Source organism: Vitis riparia, chromosome 9 (genome assembly GCF_004353265.1).
Source record: "Vitis riparia cultivar Riparia Gloire de Montpellier isolate 1030 chromosome 9, EGFV_Vit.rip_1.0, whole genome shotgun sequence".
Classification (NCBI taxonomy): domain Eukaryota; kingdom Viridiplantae; phylum Streptophyta; class Magnoliopsida; order Vitales; family Vitaceae; genus Vitis; species Vitis riparia.
Window position 1 is genome coordinate 10,394,387 of NC_048439.1, and position 20,991 is coordinate 10,415,377.

At 33.9% G+C, this 20,991-nt stretch overlaps 2 protein-coding genes across 2 annotated transcripts; one reads left to right on the forward strand and one right to left on the reverse strand.

Annotated features, from left to right (window-relative positions):
• The first annotated feature begins 362 nt into the window (after nucleotides 1-362).
• Nucleotides 363-2,848, forward strand: LOC117921791. Its single transcript, XM_034839751.1, has 3 exons — nucleotides 363-372; nucleotides 1,902-2,723; nucleotides 2,799-2,848. The coding sequence occupies exons 1-3, from the start codon at nucleotides 363-365 to the stop codon at nucleotides 2,846-2,848; spliced, it is 882 nt and encodes a 293-aa protein (XP_034695642.1).
• Nucleotides 2,849-17,067: 14,219 nt separating this feature from the next.
• LOC117922376 (ankyrin repeat-containing protein At5g02620-like) lies at nucleotides 17,068-18,220 on the reverse strand. The gene is made up of 2 exons (XM_034840515.1): nucleotides 17,917-18,220; nucleotides 17,068-17,841 (listed from the first exon to the last, which is right to left on the reverse strand). The coding sequence occupies exons 1-2, from the start codon at nucleotides 18,184-18,186 to the stop codon at nucleotides 17,233-17,235; spliced, it is 879 nt and encodes a 292-aa protein (XP_034696406.1). The 5' UTR covers nucleotides 18,187-18,220; the 3' UTR covers nucleotides 17,068-17,232.
• Between the last annotated feature and the right edge of the window lie 2,771 nt (nucleotides 18,221-20,991).

A 20,991-nucleotide genomic window follows, 5' to 3' on the forward strand; every position in this document is an offset into this window, starting at 1 on the left:
GTGTTAGATATTTTTCTTCTAATGTCCCACATGACACGTGTATGGCTTTAGTCTTTTATTTAAATGGAGTTATCTAATCTAATCTCTAAAATTTTGGTTATACAATTAGAGAAGTAGTTTCCTATTTTTTTGTTTACTCCTGACTTTGACGGGAAGTGGAGTAGCGGTTACTAAATTGTTGGCAGTTATCAAAAAGGAAATGGGTCCTCTCTCTACCCATTTAAGTAGCATTACACAGTTTCCATCTTTTCGTGTGTGGTATGTAATTTTCATTTTGAAAGAAAAAGGGCTAAGAGAGAGAAACCGATATCCTGGAGAATTCTACAATTTTTCAGATCAAGAGTTAAATGAAAGAGATTGCTATGGATTCAGGTATGTTATTTATGTTTGTGAAAATCATGATAGTCAAGATCTTGGAATTTATAAAGCATTAAGTTTAAAGTTTCATTTTATTTATAGAATGTGGTATCAGAGCAAGGTTAAGACTTTCATGATTTTCCATTATGATCTATTTGCTGGAATCAATTATTTGGGGAAGTTTTTTTCTTAATATTTTCGGTAACCAAACACAGCAAAATAGAAACCACCTGAATTTTCCTCAAATGGGCCATTTTGGCATCCTTGAATGGATGCACCTGTATTTCACAATGATGAGCAGCAGCAGCAGTAGTGAAAAGCTAGTCACCATTAGGATATTGGACAACATGGAGAAAACGGATTCACACGGGATGCACTCACTTGGGTCCATTTGAGAATTAGTTTCAAATCTCTTCATATCCTAAAATAATAGTAGACATATAGATGAAGTTATGCAACAACCATCTTCCAGTAGACAAAAAATTCAGCCAGAATAAAGCCAGAGATAGAAACTACTCGGATTTAGAAATTCTGTGGCTCTTCTTCATGATGCCGAATAAAGATTTGCAAATCACATTAAAGGAGTGGCAGAAAAATACCCGCAAAATATAAGACAAATTAAATTTTTATTTATTTAATTTATTTACATTATTTATTACATATTATCCAGTGACTAACTAATTCCTAGATAAGTGGGTTTTTATTTTGCTGGGTAATTCATATATGATGCTATTTCCATGAGAATTTCTAGTGATATTGTTGGCTACTTTAATTTATTAAACAAATCACATTTTTCGTGCAATTTTTTTTTTCCACGTGATGCTACATGCTACATGCCTATCTTTTAGTAAATTGATAATATTGCCCATAATTTGTTCTACAGTATAGAACACAGTGCACGGAATGTGTATCATTTACAAATCTGATTCATGTCTAGATTTTATAAGTGACATTTCTTGTATTGATATGTTATAATTATTTTCTATAGTTTATATGAACATGAAATTGTCACTTATATGAAACTGTTTAGATGATAATGTGATGTGATTGATGATAAATTGTTTTGCAAAGTGATTATTTCAACTCGAAATCCTATTTTATGAAATAGTTTGGTGATCACCAAAGTGAACCAACTAGAAAGTCATAGGTTTTAAGTTGTATTTTGGATCTTAATACTAATATCCCACGTATTAAGAAAACAACTTTGCAAATTTTTGAATAGATATTTATATGTATCTTTGATCATGAGAATATTTTGGCTTGGCCCAAAGGTGCACCACTTTTCTTGTGATTAATATACTGAGGTAAAATAATTAATATGTACCCTTAATTGAGAGTTGGAATCAGATACCCAAAGGTAACGGACCTATCGGATTATGGATACATTATTAATTATTTTTGATAGGTGAAAGGGAATCACCATAATAGTCAAAAGTTTAATTTTGTATGTTGTAATTTTCATCCAAAGATGTGTTACAATAGTTCTATTTATTATTTATTATTTAACTCAAAGCATTAATGTGTGAGCATATATTTCATTGCAGTTTCAGTTCCTATTTCGCTTCATTCGCACGCTTCATCTGTTCCGATCCTTAATGGAACAAATTTCTTAGACTGGTCTGAGCAAGTCCAGTTTCACCTAGGTGTATTGGATCTTGATTTGGCACTTCGGACTGAGAAACCACCTGCTATTACCGAGGAAAGTAGCGCGGAAGAAAAAACTTTAAGTCATTCTTGGGAAAGATCGAACAGATTGAGCATTATGTTTATGCGAATGAGTATAGCAAACAACATTAAGTCAACACTTCCTGAACGTGACACTGCTAAGGAATTTTTTAAGACTGTGGAAGAACATTTTCGTTCAGCTAACAAGTCTCTTGCTGGGACATTAATGGCTGAACTTACCACCATGAAGTTTGATGGTACTCGTGGGATGCATGAGCACATCCTTGAGATGTCAAATCTAGCTGCTAAACTGAAGGCTCTTGGGATGAATGTGGATGAGTCTTTTCTTGTTCAATTTATTTTGAACTCCTTGCCTCTTCAGTATGGGCCATTTCAAATTCATTACAACACTATTAAGGACAAGTGGAATGTAAATGAATTGGCCAGTATGCTTGTTCAAGAAGAGACAAGACTTAAGCAACAAGGACATCATTCAATTCACCTTATAAGTAAAGGAGCTAGTAAGAAGTGGAAGAAACCTAAGAAGGGCAAAAGGGCAGAACCACCTAAGATCAATGGGCCAACTCAAAGAATAGAGGTTCATGAAAAGGGACAAAACAATATCAAGTGCCATTTCTGTAAGAAGTTTGGGCATGTTCTGAGAGATTGCCACAAACGTAAGGCATGGTTTGAGAAAAAAGGTAAGCCTTTAGCTTACGTATGTTTCGAATCAAATCTTACTGAAGTTCCTTCTAATACTTGGTGGATTGACTCAGGTTCCACTGTTCATGCTTCTAATTCAATGCAGGGCTTCCTTACAATCTAGACTTTAAACCAAAATGAAAGTTCCATAGTTGTGGGAAATGGAGTCAAAGTTCCAGTGGTTGCTACCGGGACATTTCGTTTATTTCTAGACACTGATTGTTATCTAGATTTGTTTTAGACTCTTTATGTTCCTTCTATTTCTCGTAATTTGGTTTCTATATCTAAACTTGACCTTGAAGGTTATTCATTTTCATTTCGTAATAGAAGATTCAGTTTGTTTAAAAATTCTTCTTTTGTTGGTTCCGAAAGTTTATGTGATGGTTTGTATAAACTGAATCTTAATAATTGTTTTGCTGAAAGCCTTCTAACCCTGCATCATAATGTTGGAACTAAACGTAACTTGATCAATGAAAGTTCTTCTTACTTGTGGCACAAACGTTTGGGTCATATATCCAAAGAAAGAATGAAGAGATTAGTGAAAGATGGGATTTTGCATAACCTAGATTTTATTGATCTTGATGTGTGTGTGGATTGTATTAAGGGAAAACAAACCAAACATACAAAGAAGGGTGCTACAAGAAGTGGAGAACTTCTTGAAATCGTCCATACGGACATTTGTGGGCCGTTTGACTCGCCATCTTTTGGCAAAGAAAAATATTTTATCACTTTCATTGATGATTTTTCACGTTATTGTTATATCAATTTATTGCATGAAAAATCTCAAGCAGTGGATGCCCTAGAGGTGTACATTGTTGAGGTTGAAAGGCAATTAGATAAAAAAGTGAAAATTATCAGATCAGATAGAGGTGGTGAATATTATGGTAGAAATGATGGATTGGGTCAATGCCCTGGCCCATTTGCTAAACTCCTAGAAAAGCATGGTATATGTGCACAATACACTATGCCAGGTACGCCTCAGCAGAATGGAGTGGCTGAAAGGCGTAATCGTACATTGATGGATATGGTTAGGAGTATGTTAAGTAATTCCTCTTTACCCATTTCATTATGGATGGAAGCCCTTAAGACCGCTGTTTATTTATTGAATAGGGTTCCTACTAAAACAGTTCCAAAGACTCCTTTTGAACCGTGGACAGGAAGGAAACCAAGTTTAAGGCACTTGCACGTTTGGGGTTGCCCAGCGGAGGCTAGGATTTATATTCCACATGAAAAGAAATTGGATTTCAAAACCATTAGTGGTTACTTTATTGGCTATCCAATGAAATCAAAAGGGTATAGGTTTTATTGTCCTAATCATAGTACAAAAATTGTTGAAACGGGTAATGCCAGATTCATTGAGAATGATGAAATCCCTGGGATTGATCAATTACAAAAAACAAATATTCAAGAAGTTAGGGTGCAAGTCCCACTACCCATAACTTCTAAAGAAATTGTTGTTCCTACAATTGTAGAATCATTTGGCAATGTTGAACAACAAATTAATGATCAGTCACTCTCCAATGAGATTATCACTAATGAACCAATTATGGAAGGACCACAACAATCAACATTAAGAAGGTCTCAAAGAGAACGTAGACCTACTATTTCTGATGATTATGTGGTTTATTTACAAGAATCTGATTATGATATTGGGACAAGTAAGACCCGGTTTCATTTTCACAAGCCATTAGCTGTAGTGATTCTGATAAATGGATTGATGCCATGAATGATGAGTTGAAATCAATGGATCAAAATAAAGTCTGGGAACTTGTCGAATTGCCTGAAGGATATAAAGCAGTTGGTTGTAAATGGGTCTTTAAGACCAAACGCGACTCAAAAGGCAATATCGAACGACATAAAGCCAGACTTGTGGCCAAAGGTTTCACTCAGAAAGGGGGTATTGATTATAAGAAGACCTTCTCTCCTGTATCTAAGAAAGACTCACTTAGAATCATTATGGCTTTAGTTGATCATTTTGATTTAGAGCTACACCAAATGGATGTGAAAACTGCTTTTCTTAATGGGAGTTTAGAAGAAAAGGTTTATATGGATCAACCTGAAGGTTTCTCCATAAAGGGAAAAGAACAGATGGTTTGCAAATTAAATAAGTCAATATATGGACTTAAACAAGCTTCTAGACAATGGTATCTTAAATTCAATGATACTATTACTTTCTTCGGATTTAAGGAAAACACCGTTGATCGGTGTATATACCTGAAGGTTAGTGGGAGCAAGTTTATATTTCTGATTTTATATGTTGATGATATTTTGCTTGCTAGTAGTGATCTTGGTTTATTGCACACAACTAAGAAATTCCTCTCTGAGAATTTTGAAATGAAAGATATGGGTGAGGCAACTTATGTGATTGGAATAGAAATATTCCGTGATCGCTCACGTGGTTTGTTGGGGTTGTCTCAAAACCAATATATTGAAACAATCTTAGAGAGATTTGGTATGGAGAACTGTTCAGCTAGTGTAGCCCCAATTCAGAAAGGGGATAAATTTAGTCTCATGCAATGTCCACAAAATGAATGGGAAGGTAAACAGATGGAAAGAATTCCTTATGCTTCTGCTGTAGGAAGTTTGATGTATGCACAAACTTGCACCAGGTCAGACATCAGTTTTGCAGTTGGTATGTTGGGCAGATACCAAAGTAATCCTGGAATGGATCATTGGAAAGCTGCAAAGAAAGTGATGAGGTACTTGAGGGGAACAAAAGATTATATGCTTACTTTTAAGAGGTCTGATAATTTGGAGGTGATTGGCTACACAGATTCAGACTTTGCTGGATGTGTTGATAGTAGAAAATCAACTTTTGGTTATGTATATCTATTGGCTGGGGCAGCAATTTCATGGAAAAGTGCTAAACAAACTATTATTGCTGCATCCACAATGGAAACTGAATTTGTGGCATGCTTTGAGGCCACGGTTCATGGTTTATGGCTACAAAATTTTATCTCAGGGCTTGCTATTGTCGACACTATTGAGAAGTCATTGAAGATTTATTGTGATAATTCTGTAGCTGTATTTTTCTCCAAGAACGACAAATACTCTAATGGTGCTAAACACATGGAGTTAAAGTATTTTTCCGTTAAGGAGGAAGTTCAGAAACAATGTGTGTCTATTGAACATATTAATACTGAGCTCATGGTTGCAGATCCACTAACTAAAGGGTTACCACCAAAGACATTTAAAGAACAGTTTAAAAGAATGGGTCTTGATTGTAACCCTTGATGCCTATTATGTTTGGATTGCAAATGTTTGTTTATGTTATTAGACATTTTGAGATCTCATTAATCATGTTTCTGATTTTTCCTGTTTTCCATTTTGTACGTACATCTATGAGATTGGATAAATGATAACAGGAAGTCTTTTACAAAGACATTTTTTTGTTGGACCAATTTTGGATACTTCTCATTTATGAACCATGGTTGATTGGATTGCTAGTGTTGTAGTACATGGAAGGGACTATGTCGCCTTATTGATGTACAACCGACATGACTCATACTAGTGATTCATTTGACCATAGTATTTATGATGACCAATTTGAGTTAGAAATGGATTAGTTTTTTTATGCGCATAATGTTGACTTCATTGGGGCTAAAATAAAGTTAGTCATATGGGACAAGTGGGAGAATGTTAGATATTTTTCTTCTAATGTCCCACATGACACGTGTATGGCTTTAGTCTTTTATTTAAATGGAGTTATCTAATCTAATCTCTAAAATTTTGGTTATACAATTAGAGAAGTAGTTTCCTATTTTTTTGTTTACTCCTGACTTTGATGGGAAGTGGAGTAGCGGTTACAAAATTGTTGGCAGTTATCAAAAAGGAAATGGGTCCTCTCTCTACCCATTTAAGTAGCATTACACGGTTTCCATCTTTTCGTGTGTGGTATGTAATTTTCATTTTGAAAGAAAAAGGGCTAAGAGAGAGAAACCGATATCCTGAAGAATTCTACAATTTTTCAGATCAAGAATTAAATGAAAGAGATTGCTATGGATTCAGGTATGTTCTTTATGTTTGTGAAAATCATGATAGTCAAGATCTTGGAATTTATAAAGCATTAAGTTTAAAGTTTCATTTTATTTATAACAAATTGGACTTTTTGAGCAGAAGCTAAGACGATACTCACTGAACCTTCTTTCACTCCCTGCTCCCCGGAAGTGGTATTGCAGGATGGAAATAATGTGTGCTCAGTGTTTTCCTTGGAAGGTAAGATGACTCTCCCTGAGCATGTTTCCACTCCCTCTTTGGTGGCGGGTCCTTCCGGAAAAAAGCTACTTGGAGGGTTGAGTCCTGCTTGGAAGGTCACGGCAGCAATCAGGGCAGCAACTACTAACAAAGTGTTTCTAGCATCCCCCGGCATGTCCCTACGGGGATTAAACCTATAGTAAGCATACCAGTTTGTGGAAGGATCTTCAGGCAGGTTAGGCTGTGTAGCCATCAATTCTGACAAGAAGGAAGAAACTTTTGCACACTATATAAGATTCAAGAACTTTATATAGAGCCCAAGAAGGTGAGAACTGTTCTCTTGGTTTTCACGAAGTAATCTTATCTTATTCCACTCCTTTTGGGTATATTCTTCATTTTAAATTGCTGCATGGACTAATGAAATTGAAGTGAATACTTGAGGACAAGCCCATGCTTTGGAAACAAAGTGAAGCCCTGACGGAAGAGACAATTTATGTCTGGAATCCTAGCTATATAATTTTGAAAACCGGCCTCACATGATTTGGACTTCTTAGTCACAAAGTTGATAAAAAACATTTTCCATGAATAGTGCCTTCCCAGTAAAGTTCAGTCTTTCATTGAAGTTACGAGCACTTCCATGTTTTGACTTGCTTTATCGCATACTCACTAAGCATGCATTACCTCATCTTTATCACCTTGATTTATAATGCTTTTCCATTGCCTAACACCTTAAATTTATGCTATGAATTCAAAATCTTTGGATTAGGAAGTGCTCATTTATTTAGGTATACTTTTTATTTTTTATTCTTAAAAATAAAAAATTAATAATAACTTCTATATAAAAATAATAACTTTTGATAACTTTTATATAAAAATATGAAGTTATCTTATATCTTTAAAAATTACTTTTAATTTTTTTTTAAATTTAAGATAGTAAAATATTTTTAATACTTTATTTTTTTTAAAATTATTATTTTAAAATAAGTCTGAAAAAGTCTTTGAGTTATATGTAAATTAGAGTGTGTTTGATAGTGATTTTAAGAAGTGTTTCTAGTATTTCTAATATTTGAAAGATTTTTTCTTTTAAGTATTAAAAAGACTAGAAACACTTCCTAAAATCACTATCAAACATACTCTTAGTATGATTTTTTGTTTTTTTTAAAATTGCTTATTTATTCATCACACGCAAGCATAGTCACTTCCTATGAAGGCTATAAACCAAAGTGTCCATGGTTTTGATATATAGTGTTGGTCAATTACTCAACACCTTAAGTTTTTGGATTGAATTTTTAATTTAAGGTATTAGATTCTTAATATTTGGTAATATAGTTGATATGGTATTAGATTATTGGTCCATTGACTACCCTGTTTAAGTTTTGGGTTAAACTGATATAGTGTAACAATTTCTACATTTATTTACTTAAAGAAAACAATAATGTATACTTTAGGGGTTGGAGCTCTAGCATTGAGGCAAAAAGACATTTGGATAATCCAAATTTAGTTATTATTAATTCAAATGTTTTCCATCTTTGTAGTTCTTTGCAAATCTCTAATATTGGTCTCTATTATTTGTTTTTTTTTTTTAAAAAAAAATTAATCTTTTATTCATACTATACTAAAATATGAAAATATATAAAGATCTGTTTTGAAGTGAAAGTTTGTTTTCCAATGATGAATAGGGATAAATATATACATGGATAGAGGTTTGATTTACACCATAATTGATAGGGCTGTAGGTTAGGCGGATTGGTTGGGTTGATGATTAACCTGGGCTTAACCCGAATTAAGAAACAATCAACCCAACTCAAACTTTAACCCGAGGTACTCAACCCAAGATCAATATGACCTCATTTTTCTAAGCTCGGTTTGAATTCAAGTTGTTCATATTAGACTTAGGTTGACCTAGTAGACTCAAATTGATCGAGTTGAATTCAAATTAATTGGTTGGTTTACATCATTCAAAATCCATATAAAATATTTAATTTTTTTTAATGTATTTACGAAAATTTAAATAGTAAATAAGGAAAACTTTCAAGATAGCAACAAAAGAATAAATATAAATTTATATATTTTCTAAAAATAAAAAATATATGATAAAATATAGTTTGATAATTTTTCTTAAAAATAGAAAAAGAAAACAAATATTATTATATAAGATAATATGTATTATAAATGCCATAAAATTATTAAATAGGGTTCAAGTTGGGCTTGAATTGTCCAAGCCTTAGCTTGAGCCCAACCCAAATTGAGCTCTAATTGGAAAAGCCTAACCCAACCCCAACTCGAGTATTAAGAATGATTGCCCAAGACCGCCTAAACGTCAAGTTGGGTTTGGGTTGTCAACTCGTCTAACTTGCACCCTAATAGCTGATCAATAAAAAATATTAATTACACATCTAATGAATGAAAGCTAAATAAGTGCCAATTAGATGAAAACAATTGTTGAGTTCATCCCTTAATTATTGGTTGGATCTTGTGAATGACTAGAGATAATAATTCCAAGGATATTACCTTGAATATATCCATAATCGTAGGCATTATCATTGGAGTTATTATCTCTAATGCTATTTCCATTAACATTTTCCCTTATCTAGAGAGGGAACGATCATGAATTCCCAGCTAGCTTCCTAAAATTGGAAGTGTCTCTTTAGATAATGACTTAGTAAAGGTATAAGGTTGAGAGGGAAATGAAATATTTCAAGTGACTATACCTACACTCACATTTTGACAATAAATAAATAAATAATGATAATTAAGCACAATATGTTTGAATCAAGAATGAAACATAAGGTTAACAAACATGTGTAGAGCATTAATATTATCAAGAAACAACTATGGTGGTGAAAATAAAGAGATGTCAATGTCTCGTAACATAAATGTTAACCAAGTGATCATATCGACAACCACAAATAATGTCATAGCTTAATCAAGAAATTGAAGGTTGTTTCTTAGAACACGAACAAATACACTTGGCTTTGAAAAAGACAAAAACTCTAGTACATCCTCTTGTAGTTGGGCAACCAACCTTATCTGCATCACAAAAATCATAAAGAGAAATAACACTTTTGAGAAGAAAACACAAACAAATTTTTAAGTTCCCTTGAGATAAATCCAAGTTAGATTGTTGAAATGTTGCCACACCTAGTAAACCACATGAATGATGTTTGGCGGAGTAAAAGTTAAATATTAGAGAGTACCAATGATATTGTAGTAAGAAACGAATCAATTGAATCACCATTTGAGGTAGTTGGTGTTTCCTTAATTAATTACCCACTAGTATGGCAGTGGAGAAGCTTTCAAACATTCTTCTTCTTATTAAGAGGTCCTACATATACTTCATTTGAGAATGGAAGAGACTACTAGAGATGGGTTTTATCTTCCCTTCAAGAAAATACTACAAGAGACCTAGATCTTTAATTATAAATTCATGGCCAAGTTTATGTTGAAGTCTTGATGAAATTATCATTGATTCCCATAAATGGACATTATCCACATAAATAAGGAGGAGAGCAATGATGTTGGTATAATACACAAAAAGAAAGGGCCAACCTTGCTATATAAAAAACATGATGAAGGAAATATTATGAGAGACAATCAAACAAAGCACAATGTGCTTGTTTTAAATTGTACAATGATCTTTTCATTAAACATTCATAATTAGGAGAGGTTTGATCAATAAACCCTAATGGTTGCTCTATATGTACAATCTCTTTAAGATGATCATGTAAGAATGCATTCTTTATGTCTAGTTAGTGCATGCTCCAATTGAGGGAGAGAGAGAGCTTAGAAGACAAATAGTGATTGATTTAGCTGATAGAGTTCAAGATCAAGAACTCACTTGCCTCTCTAACTCCTTTATTGTTAGGATACCTATCCAAAGGTTATAACAACCAAATATTGTTAGAGTTAGCTAGGGTAGTTAGCAACATTGTTCAAGTCAATAGGTTAAGTTGTTAGGTTTAGCTAGATAAGTAGTTATTCTCATGTAACTGATACACTATAAATATTGTATGTAAAATCTGGTTTAATATAGATTTTCTTCCATTCTTCATTTTCGTGTTTATGCAAGTTTCTTCATGGTATCGAAGCCTTAACCCTACTCTAGCCATTCTTCTTCTTCTTCTCAATTGTTGAACACGATCCTTCATTAACCACAAAAATTATCCCATCATCAATAATCTTGCAGAAAATGTTTCCCAAATTCAACCATGTCCTTCTTTAATCCATCCCCTGAATCACAAATTACTCCACTCCCAAGATCGAGTTATTCTCTTCAAATGCTAAATCATGTGCTCCCTGTTAATCTAGATAAAAGCAATGACATCTTATGGCAAACTCAAATGGAGAATGTTATCTTCGCCAATGGTTTTGAAGACCATATTGAAGGACTGAATATGTGCCCCTCCAAGATGACAACTGCAGGCACAATAAACCTAAAATTCATTTCATGGAGAAGATATGACCGGATGATCCTTAGCTGGTCATATTCTTTTTTCACTCCTGAAATCATGGGGCAAATAGTTGGATACCAAACCTTTCATGAAGCTTAGATGGCTCTGGAGAAGATATTTTCAGCCTCCTCCAAAGTAAGAGTAATGGAATTTCGGTTGGAGTTTCAAACAACTCGTAAAGGTGCCATGTCCATGATGGAGTATCTTAAAGTGAGAACTATAGTTGATAATCTTGCAGTTATTGGAGAACCGGTCTCAGAAAAAGACCATGTGTTATAGATACTAAGAGAACTTGGTGTTGATTACAATCCTATTGTGGCTTCCATCATTGCTTGAGAAGATGAGATATCAATCCACTCTATTCACAGCATACTTCTAACACATGAACAATGTTTGAAATTTCAAAACACAATATCAGAAGAAGACTCCATATTTGCTCATGTTGCTGTCTCCCAAATGCAACAAGCGAGAGGCAATAAGAGAAGGATCTCTGGCAACCGCAACAATGATCAAAATGCTAGACCAAACTCAGCACAACCTCAAGGTATAGGATCCTCAGGCAATTGAAATCAAGGCTTTAAGCAACATTAAGGCAACAGACGACAATGGCAATTATGTGGCAAATACAAACACATTGCTCCTTCATGTTACCACTAATTTGATATCAATTTTCAAGGGAGTCTATCACATAAAACTCCCAACAATAACACATTTCCTAACCACAATAGTAGCCAAGTTCAAGCCATGGTAACCTCTATAACATCATCAGATTCTTGGCTTCTTGATACAGGGGCAACTCATCATCTGACCAACAATGCTACTCATCTATCAGATGTGCATCCTTATCATGGACCTGATTAAGTCTCCATTGGAAATGGTAAAAAGCTTCCTATATATAACATTGGTTCCACTCTTTTATCTACTAAATACAAGATATTCAAGTTAAACAAGGTTCTTCATGCTCCCAAGATTGCCAAAGGTGTCATTAGTGTTTCTAAACTATGCCATGACAATAATTCATTTGTTGAATTTCATCCTCGGCATTTCTTAATCAAGGATCAACAAACGAAGAACACAATCCTGTAAGGCAAGCTTGAACAAGGTCTTTACAAGTTTCCAAGGCAACCTGTGTCAAGTTAAGCTCCAACTGCTTTTGTTTCCACTACAGCCATAACAAGGACAACACCATCCACTTTTTGGCATGCTCAATTAGGTCATCCCTCTATAGATATTCTCCAACATGCATTAGCCTCTTGTATTGTCTCTCTGCAGAATAATTCATCCATCTGTACAACATATTAATATGGGAAAAGTCATATATTACCATTTTCTCTTTCTCAATCAAAGGCAGCTAAAGTTCTGGATCTTATACACACTAATCTTTGGGGCCCAACTCCAGTTCGAGCAACTCAAGGTGCTCGTTATTTCTTGTTATTTGTTGATGATTGGTCCAAATTCTCGTGAATTTATCTCTTACATACCACTGATAAAGCATTGTCTAGGTTTACTAAGTTTCACACTCTAGTGGAAAAACAATTTGATGCCAAGATTAAATGCCTGCAACAAGATAATGAGGGTGAATTTAAAGTTTTTGCTCCATTTCTCACTAAATAAGGAGTTGTAAACCGATGCTTATGCCCACATACACCAGAACAAAATAGGATATCTGAAAGAAAGATACGACAAATTGTTGAAATAGGTTTGACTCTCTTGGCCAATGTAAACCTACCCTCCAAATTTTAGTTATGTCTTTCAAACAGCCACATTCCTCATTTATCGATTACCCACCAAAATTATGAACTTGTACTCTCCTTTTCAAACCTTATTTGGTTATGCTCCATATTATACCTTCTAAAAAAATTTTGGATGCCTTTGTTTTCCATATATCAGACCTCATAACAACCATAAACTTCAATACAAATCCATACAATGTCTCTTTCTCGAATATAGCTCCTTTTAGTTTCCCGACATGTAGTGTTTGATGAGATTGTTTTTCCATATCACAGTCCTCAACCTTCACTAATTCTTACAATCTTTCCATAGGCTGTCATTCCAGCTATTCTTGGCTTCACATCCAAGTCCCATACTTCAACAACTTCAAACACTTTCCATCCTGGGAACATGCCTTTATCACCAACAGATTCTAGTCCATCTCTTAAACCCATTTCACCAGTTATTCAAGTCTCTTTTGTGGCTAACTCTTCGTCACATTCATCTCAGCCAGCCACCTCCAACCACCCAAGAAACAATTATCACATGCTTACTAGATCCAAGACTAGTCATCTCAAACACAGACCTTTTCTACCACCTAAAACTATCGAATCCCACACCCACCAACAAGCTCTCAAAGACCTTAACTGGAGGAAAGTCATGGCAATTGAATATTAAGCTCTCATTCATAACAACACTTAGACACTTGCTCCTGCACCAACCAATAGGCATATTATTGGGTGTAAGTGGGTGTTTAAACTTAAAAGCAAGCCAGACGGCTCCATTAACCACTATAAGGCTTGACTTGTTTCTAAAGGTTTTCATCAGACACAAGGTTTGGATGACTTTCATACATTCAGTCCAGTAGTCAAGGTTGTTGCTATTCATATTGTTCTTACAATTGCATTATCTTTCGGGTGGACAATTCGCTAAATGGATGTCTAAAATGCATTCCTCAACAGTGATCTTAGTGAATTGGTTTTCATGCAATAGCCTTTCAGTTTTGAAGACCCCGAACACCCTACTCATGTGTGCTACTTAAATAAAGTCATCTATGACTTAAAACAGCCCCTCATGCTTGGTTTCTTAATCTCAAAACAACCTTACTCAAGTGGGGCTTTTCATGTTCCCAAGCAAATAACCTTTTTTTTTTCTCTCATTCTTCAAACATCACCATACTCCTATTAGTCTATGTAGATGATATGCTAGTCATAGGAAATGACCCTTCTCAGGTGTTGGCCTTCTTATAATATCTTCATATCACATTGCTCTTCGTGACCTAGGTTGCATCAATTATTTTTTAGGTATTGAGGTCTCCTATGTTAATGGTGTTGTGTACCTAAATCAACAAAAATACATACAAAATGTACTTACAAGATTAACCATGCAAGACTAAAAATCCATTTCCACATATGGAGTTGCTGGCACCAACTTGTCTCGGTTTGGAGGTGATACATTCTCAAAGACTTCTCTATGTCGCAGTATTATGGGGGCCCTTCAATATGTAACAATCACCAGACAAGACATCTCATATGCCATAAATAAAGCTTGTCTGTTTCTGGCTCACCCTATCATTGTACATTGGATTGCTTTTAAATGAATATTATGGTATCTTAAAGGGACTCCCTCACTTGGCCTTATATTTCATCCCTCAACTTCTCTTGATATTCAAGTTTACACAAACACAGACTAGGCATCATGCCTAGGTGACAGACGTAGCACAATACGCTACTGTATCTTTCTAGGGTCCAATCTAGTCTCTTGGTCATCTACCAAACAACGCACTATATCTCGCAGAAGCTCGGAGTCTGAATATTGTGCCCTAGTTGCAATTGTTTATGAGATCACTTGGATTCAATTTGTCTTCCAAGAATTTTGTATTTCTATCCTATCTCCACCATTGATATGGTGTGACAACCAAAATGCTACTCAGCTAGTTGCAAATCTAGTGTTTCATGTAAGGAGTAAACACATCGAAATTGATCTCCATTTTATTCGAGACAAAGTTCTCCAACGAGCCATCACCATTCAGTATACACCATCAACAGAATAGGCTGTCGATATTTTCACAAAGCACCTTTTAAGCTCACAATTCACCACTTTCAGAACTCATTTGTCAGTAATTCCTCGACCCATGAGCTTGCAAGGGGATGAAAGAATTCAAGATCAAGAACTCACTTGACTCTCTAACTCCTTTACTATTAGGATACCTACTTGAAGGTTGTAACAACCAAATATTGTTAGAGTCAGCTAAGGTAGTTAACTACATTATTCAAGTTACTAAGTTAAGTTGTTTGGGTTAGCTAGATAAGTAGTTATTCTCATGTGACTAAAACACTATATAAATATAGTATGTAAAATTTGGTTTAGTGTAGATTTTCTTCCATTCTTCACCTTCGTGTTTCTGCAAGTTTCTTCATTAACCACTAGATTGAAGGTTTCATTATAGTTAACTCTAGAGACTTTAGTAAAGCTCGCTGTGACAAGTAAAGCCTTGAAATCATCAATAGATGAATATTGTTTGTATTTAGTGCAATAGACAAATTTTGATTTAACAACATTCGTATTGGATAGTCTAGGGACAAGTTCCCATGTCTATAGGGTTGTCATGAAGAGCTTAAAGTTCATATACCCCTCATAGTAACAACTCAAAGTGAATCTTTAAAAGTAGTCTTCAAAGTCTTAGACTCAGAAAGCAAATTATCATGCATTCAACAATAACAAGAATTACTTTGATGGAGTTGTCTTATGGCAACCATAGTTATTCAAGTAGGCTAGCAGATGGCAAGTTCTTAAGGGTTGAGATAAGCTTGTGGTTGAATTTGTTGGAGGGGCATGTCTTTGGTGATTAGAGTTATTGAAGTTGTCGTTGAATATGTTATAGGATTTTTAGGGTTGGCAAAGACCAATTCTTATTCAAAGTAGACTAATTCTTGGAAGAGACAAGCTGCATACTTTCAACAACTTTATTAGCGAGATTGTGATAAAAAAAAAAAAAACTAGAATTGGTTACAACAATATATAGAATTTAAATTTAAGGGAATTGAAGTTTCCTTATTTTAATTGGTCATTGGTTTCACATGAACTCTCTGAACAAGGTGAAAATTAAATTAGAACTTTAATTTTTGAAAACTGAGGGTCTATAAAATAATCAAGAACAATTCTATTTAATTTTTTTTTTAAAAAGAAAGAAAGAAAAGGACAAAAAAAATTAAATAAATAACATTGTTTTACAATTTAAGTGGTCTTTAGTTTTAAAAAAGTTAAGAGTCTGCTTGGCCATGTGATTAAAAAACAATTTTCTGTTTTTAAAAATAAAAATTTATTTTTAAAAATTCATAAAAGTGTTTGGCCATTGTTCTTTGAGAACAATTTTTAAAAACAAAGTGAAATAGATAACAATTTTTAAAGAATAAGTAGAAAATGTTTTTACCGGTTTTTAAAAACAAAAGGAAAACATAGAAAAACAAAAATAAAAACCATAAAAAACATATAAAAGTGAATATGATATCTTTTTTTTCTCTTTTCACCATCTAATACCAATGTTGAAAATCGCTTTTCTAAATTTTTTTTTTCTAAAATTTTCATTAAACAAATAAAATTTAAATCAAACTATATTTGATACATAAAAATTATTCATCCAAACAAGTTATTTGTTTTTTGTTTTTTAAAAACTGTTTTTAAAAACAATTATCAAACACCTTCATTTTTATAAAACACTTAAAAACAGTTTTTTGTTCTTGAATTTAAAAACAGTTTTTTGAAATAAGATTCAGAAAACATGGTCAAACGCCCCCTAACAATTTCTACTTCATTTTTAGACAAGATGATTATCGCCTATTTTAAAATTTGAAAAGGACATCACTTCACTTGAAAATCATAGTAACAAAGAATTGCATTTTTATTTTTAAGCTAGTTATAATATATAATATTTCAAACATTTACAGTATATCATAAATCTCTAAAACTTATATCATTCACAAAGAAATTGAGAGACATATCGTAAGGACAATTAATGGTCATTCCATCAATTTTCTTCCTCGACATGAGTGTTCAAAAACGTAGAAGAAACAAAACAAGCAAAAACACATCAAAACCATAATCCCAGCTACTCACAAAGCACATACAAACATATTTATTTAACCATCAAATCCTAGAAAGCCATCTTGTAACTTCGTTGTGGTACCTTCCTAAAAGTAGCCCACGCAAGATCAAAGTATAAGGAAAACTGGGCTATAGCAAAAAATGATATTGGAAGGCAGGTAACTGCATATACGGGAAGGGCAGCATTTTTGAGTTCATCTTTGAGGACAAAGAAGTGTCCTGCACAAAAAGAGACCAACATAGCCGCAATTGCTATGAATAGAGCAGTTAAACCAAATAAAAGCTTCCGAGGCAATTCCTCATGAAAATTATCCTCTTGGTGCCTAGAGGTGAGAATCGCCAGAAACATGACCAGGGAAGTCACTGAAGAGCAGAGAGCAATTAGTGATGAAACTGCAAAGAGATTAAAAGCTGATTGGTGTGCAAGATTTGGGTTCCCATTCTTTTCATTGAAGTCGCCTGGCACAGTGGCAGATGTGGCGAAAGCAACTGTTGCAATGAGGGTTGCAACAACGGAGCAGGAACTGGAAGTGTTGTTCAGCCATTTGCCTCCTTCCTTCAGAAGGTCAGAATGGTCTTTCGTGAAGATCTCCTTTGGAGTGGCTCTACTGCCGTTGTAATGAGTGAAGAAATGCGGCGGCATGGAATCCTTGACATACTAGATTAAATTTGAGATTGTGGTCAGAATGAAAAAAGTTTCTAATACTAAACACTTACTACACAAATCTCATACCTTATACCACTTCATTTCCCATTGCATTTGCAATGCAGCTCCAGGAATATGCCAAGGTTGATAATTACTTAACTTTGCAGCCAGATGCAATGCGCTGTTCCCGTTGTTGTCAACTGCTCGGAACACACTATCTTTCCGAAACTTCCTCTTAACTAAGAGCTCATACACCTCAGGTTGTCTATTCTCCACTGCTAACAATACTACATTCTTTTTTTCTTCATTCTTGTCGTTAATGGCAACGGGATTAACTTCAAGGATTTTCTCCACCATTTCCTTCACACCATTCTTTACTGCAATTAATATCGGTGTGTTCCTTTTTTCTGCCAAAAGCACATATCCAATTCAGGATAAAAGATCAAATTAAAAGTTTGGGAGGCTCAACCTAGTGTTGCATATGAGATGCATTTGTGTTCCTGAAATTTTGGACTTCATCGATGTTATCCCGGACTCCTTTCACTAAATTCTTATCTCGTTAAACTCCTTTTACTTAAAGAAGTTTGTGGAGAAGAGAACTCGTGATAAGATTTTCTAATAGAGATGGAATTGGTCGCAGAAACAGTATTGTAACACTTGCTTGAGTTTAAAATTACTATATACTTGTTTGATTGTAGGGAAGGTAGAGAAGTGAGAGAGAATTGTATGAATTGAGTTTAAAATCTCTACATATTTATTTGTTTAAATCTGGATGGGTAAGAGTGAGTGGAGAGTAGTTGTGAGCTCGGTAAGATAGTTTTTAGTTAAATTTTACTATACCATATATGTCTCAGATACCTATTTAGTATGCATTTCTTTTGATAAAAGAATATTATATAAGATATTTCATGTATTAGTAACTCCTTAGGGAAATTAGCCTGTTCTAGAAAAAACAAAGTTATTAGGAATATCTCTATAACTATTTTAGGTCATGAGAAGGAAAAAGTAATAAGATAAGGGTGAACAAATATATAAAGTTCATATAGAATATCTATAGATATAAAAAAGAGTAGGTGACATGTGGTGGAGACAGGACTCTTGGTTCAAGTTATAGGTACAAAGGGTGAGAAACATGAAATATTTTAGGACTCAGTAGTTATACTTATTTTTTTATCTTCTATAATATTCTCTATTATAGAGTAGAATGATTACTTTTCATCCATGAATTATGATTAGTTGAACCATGTTAAAACTCCATGTATCTTTTTATCATTTTGATTGTTTCATCTCTGTATCCTCGCACTAATATGTTAATATTTAAGTTTCTACTATGACAAGTCAGAGCTCCAATAAAGATATCTAGAAGAGCCATCCTTGCACTAATATGCTAATATTTAAGTTTCGACCATGACAAGTCAAAGCTCCAATAGAGATATCTAGAAGAGCCAAAGAGAATATAATATAGAAAAAAAAAAACTATGACAAATTTTTTTGTTCAAGATGGAGTCCATTGTTCTTGAAAATTGTCATTTTTGGTAAAAGAGTATTGTATTAAATATTTCATGTATTGGTAATTCCTTATGGAAATTAATTTTCCTTTTAGAATTAAGGAAAGTTATTAGAAATATGACTATAAATATTCTAGATCATAAGAAACAACAAGATATATGATCAAGATGGGTATGTGAAGCTTATACAAAATAAATAAGGACATGGGGAGAATGGATAACACTTGGTGAAGAAGAACTCACATTTCAGGGTGTGGAGACAAGGAATGAGGAAAAATGAGAAATTTTAGGACTCAATAGTAGTTTTTTTTTTTTTTTTTTTTTTGTCCTTAGTATACTCTTTATAATATGGTATAATAATTCTCTCTTATTCTCTTATCTTTTGTAGTACGTACAACCATGACATTACAATAGGATACGTTCATAGATTGTGATCAATATCAACTACATTATAAGAATTGGTTGGGGTGTTAATCTTTTGATAGGGAATCAAATAGTAGAATGACCATTATCCTAACAATGGCCAAGTGGCTTAGAAACCTCTTAGCATATATCCTTATATAGATAAGACCAACACCATTTGTGTCTATGTATTGTGATAGCCAAGTTACAATAGCTAAGGTTAAGAGTAAGATATTTAATGGGAAGGACAATTGACTATGAGATGCTCTATCAACTATATATATATATATGAAAGTCTATCCCTAAAGTGCAGATAAAACACATCTATAATGACTGAAATTTTGTATTTACTATATATACATATTTGAGAGTCCATCCCTAAAGTGTAGATGGAGTGTATTCTATAATGATTGAGAATGAGAATTTACTCTTAATGAATATCATATTCCTTAAGGATGGTATGTTTAGTTTTAGGACACACTTGATGGATTCACTTATATGAGAGTAGTTTTATAAGAACTTAAGCAGGTTCTCTAAAGCTCTCATGAATATCTAGGTAGGGCGTTGATTACTACTCAAAAAGTGTTATTTTATAGCTTGTAATTAACTCTTTTAAACACTTTTGAGTAGTAGTTATTACCTTTTAACTCAATTGGCATGTTAAGGACCCTTGCAATAGTTTCTAATCAAATTATGTTAAGTTTTGGTGTTTTTGATAGCTTTTTGATCACCAAAGCAATCCAAGATTGAGGAGAGTTCTATAGAATCCATGGCAAAGCAAATGGAAGCTCATTTACATGATGAACCCAAGATTTGGAACTTTATAGCCCTTTGCCAAAAGCAAATCATGAATGCAAGGAGAAGAAACAAAGAAAAAAATTTAACATGAAGAAATTCAAGAGAACAACAATTCTTGGACACATTTTGAGCACTTCCTGGAGTCTAGTTTATATATACTATATGTCATTTTGAAGCTTAGGAAGTCAGGAGTCCAACGCTTCAAACGGTGCGCAAATTAGAGTTGCAATAAAGAAGTTATGGCCATTGGAAGCAAATCGCACCAAGCTGAAAGGCAATTTCATAGCTGCGAAATCAGCCTTTTTGTGCGAAATGGAGACTTTCAGCTTGCAAAATCTCACAGCCCATGTTGCATGCTGCGAAATCCACCTGAGTGCTTCCAGATATTTGTGACAAACTCTTTTAGATTTTTTTCTTCAAATATTTGTTGTTTAAATCCCCATTTTCTCCTTGT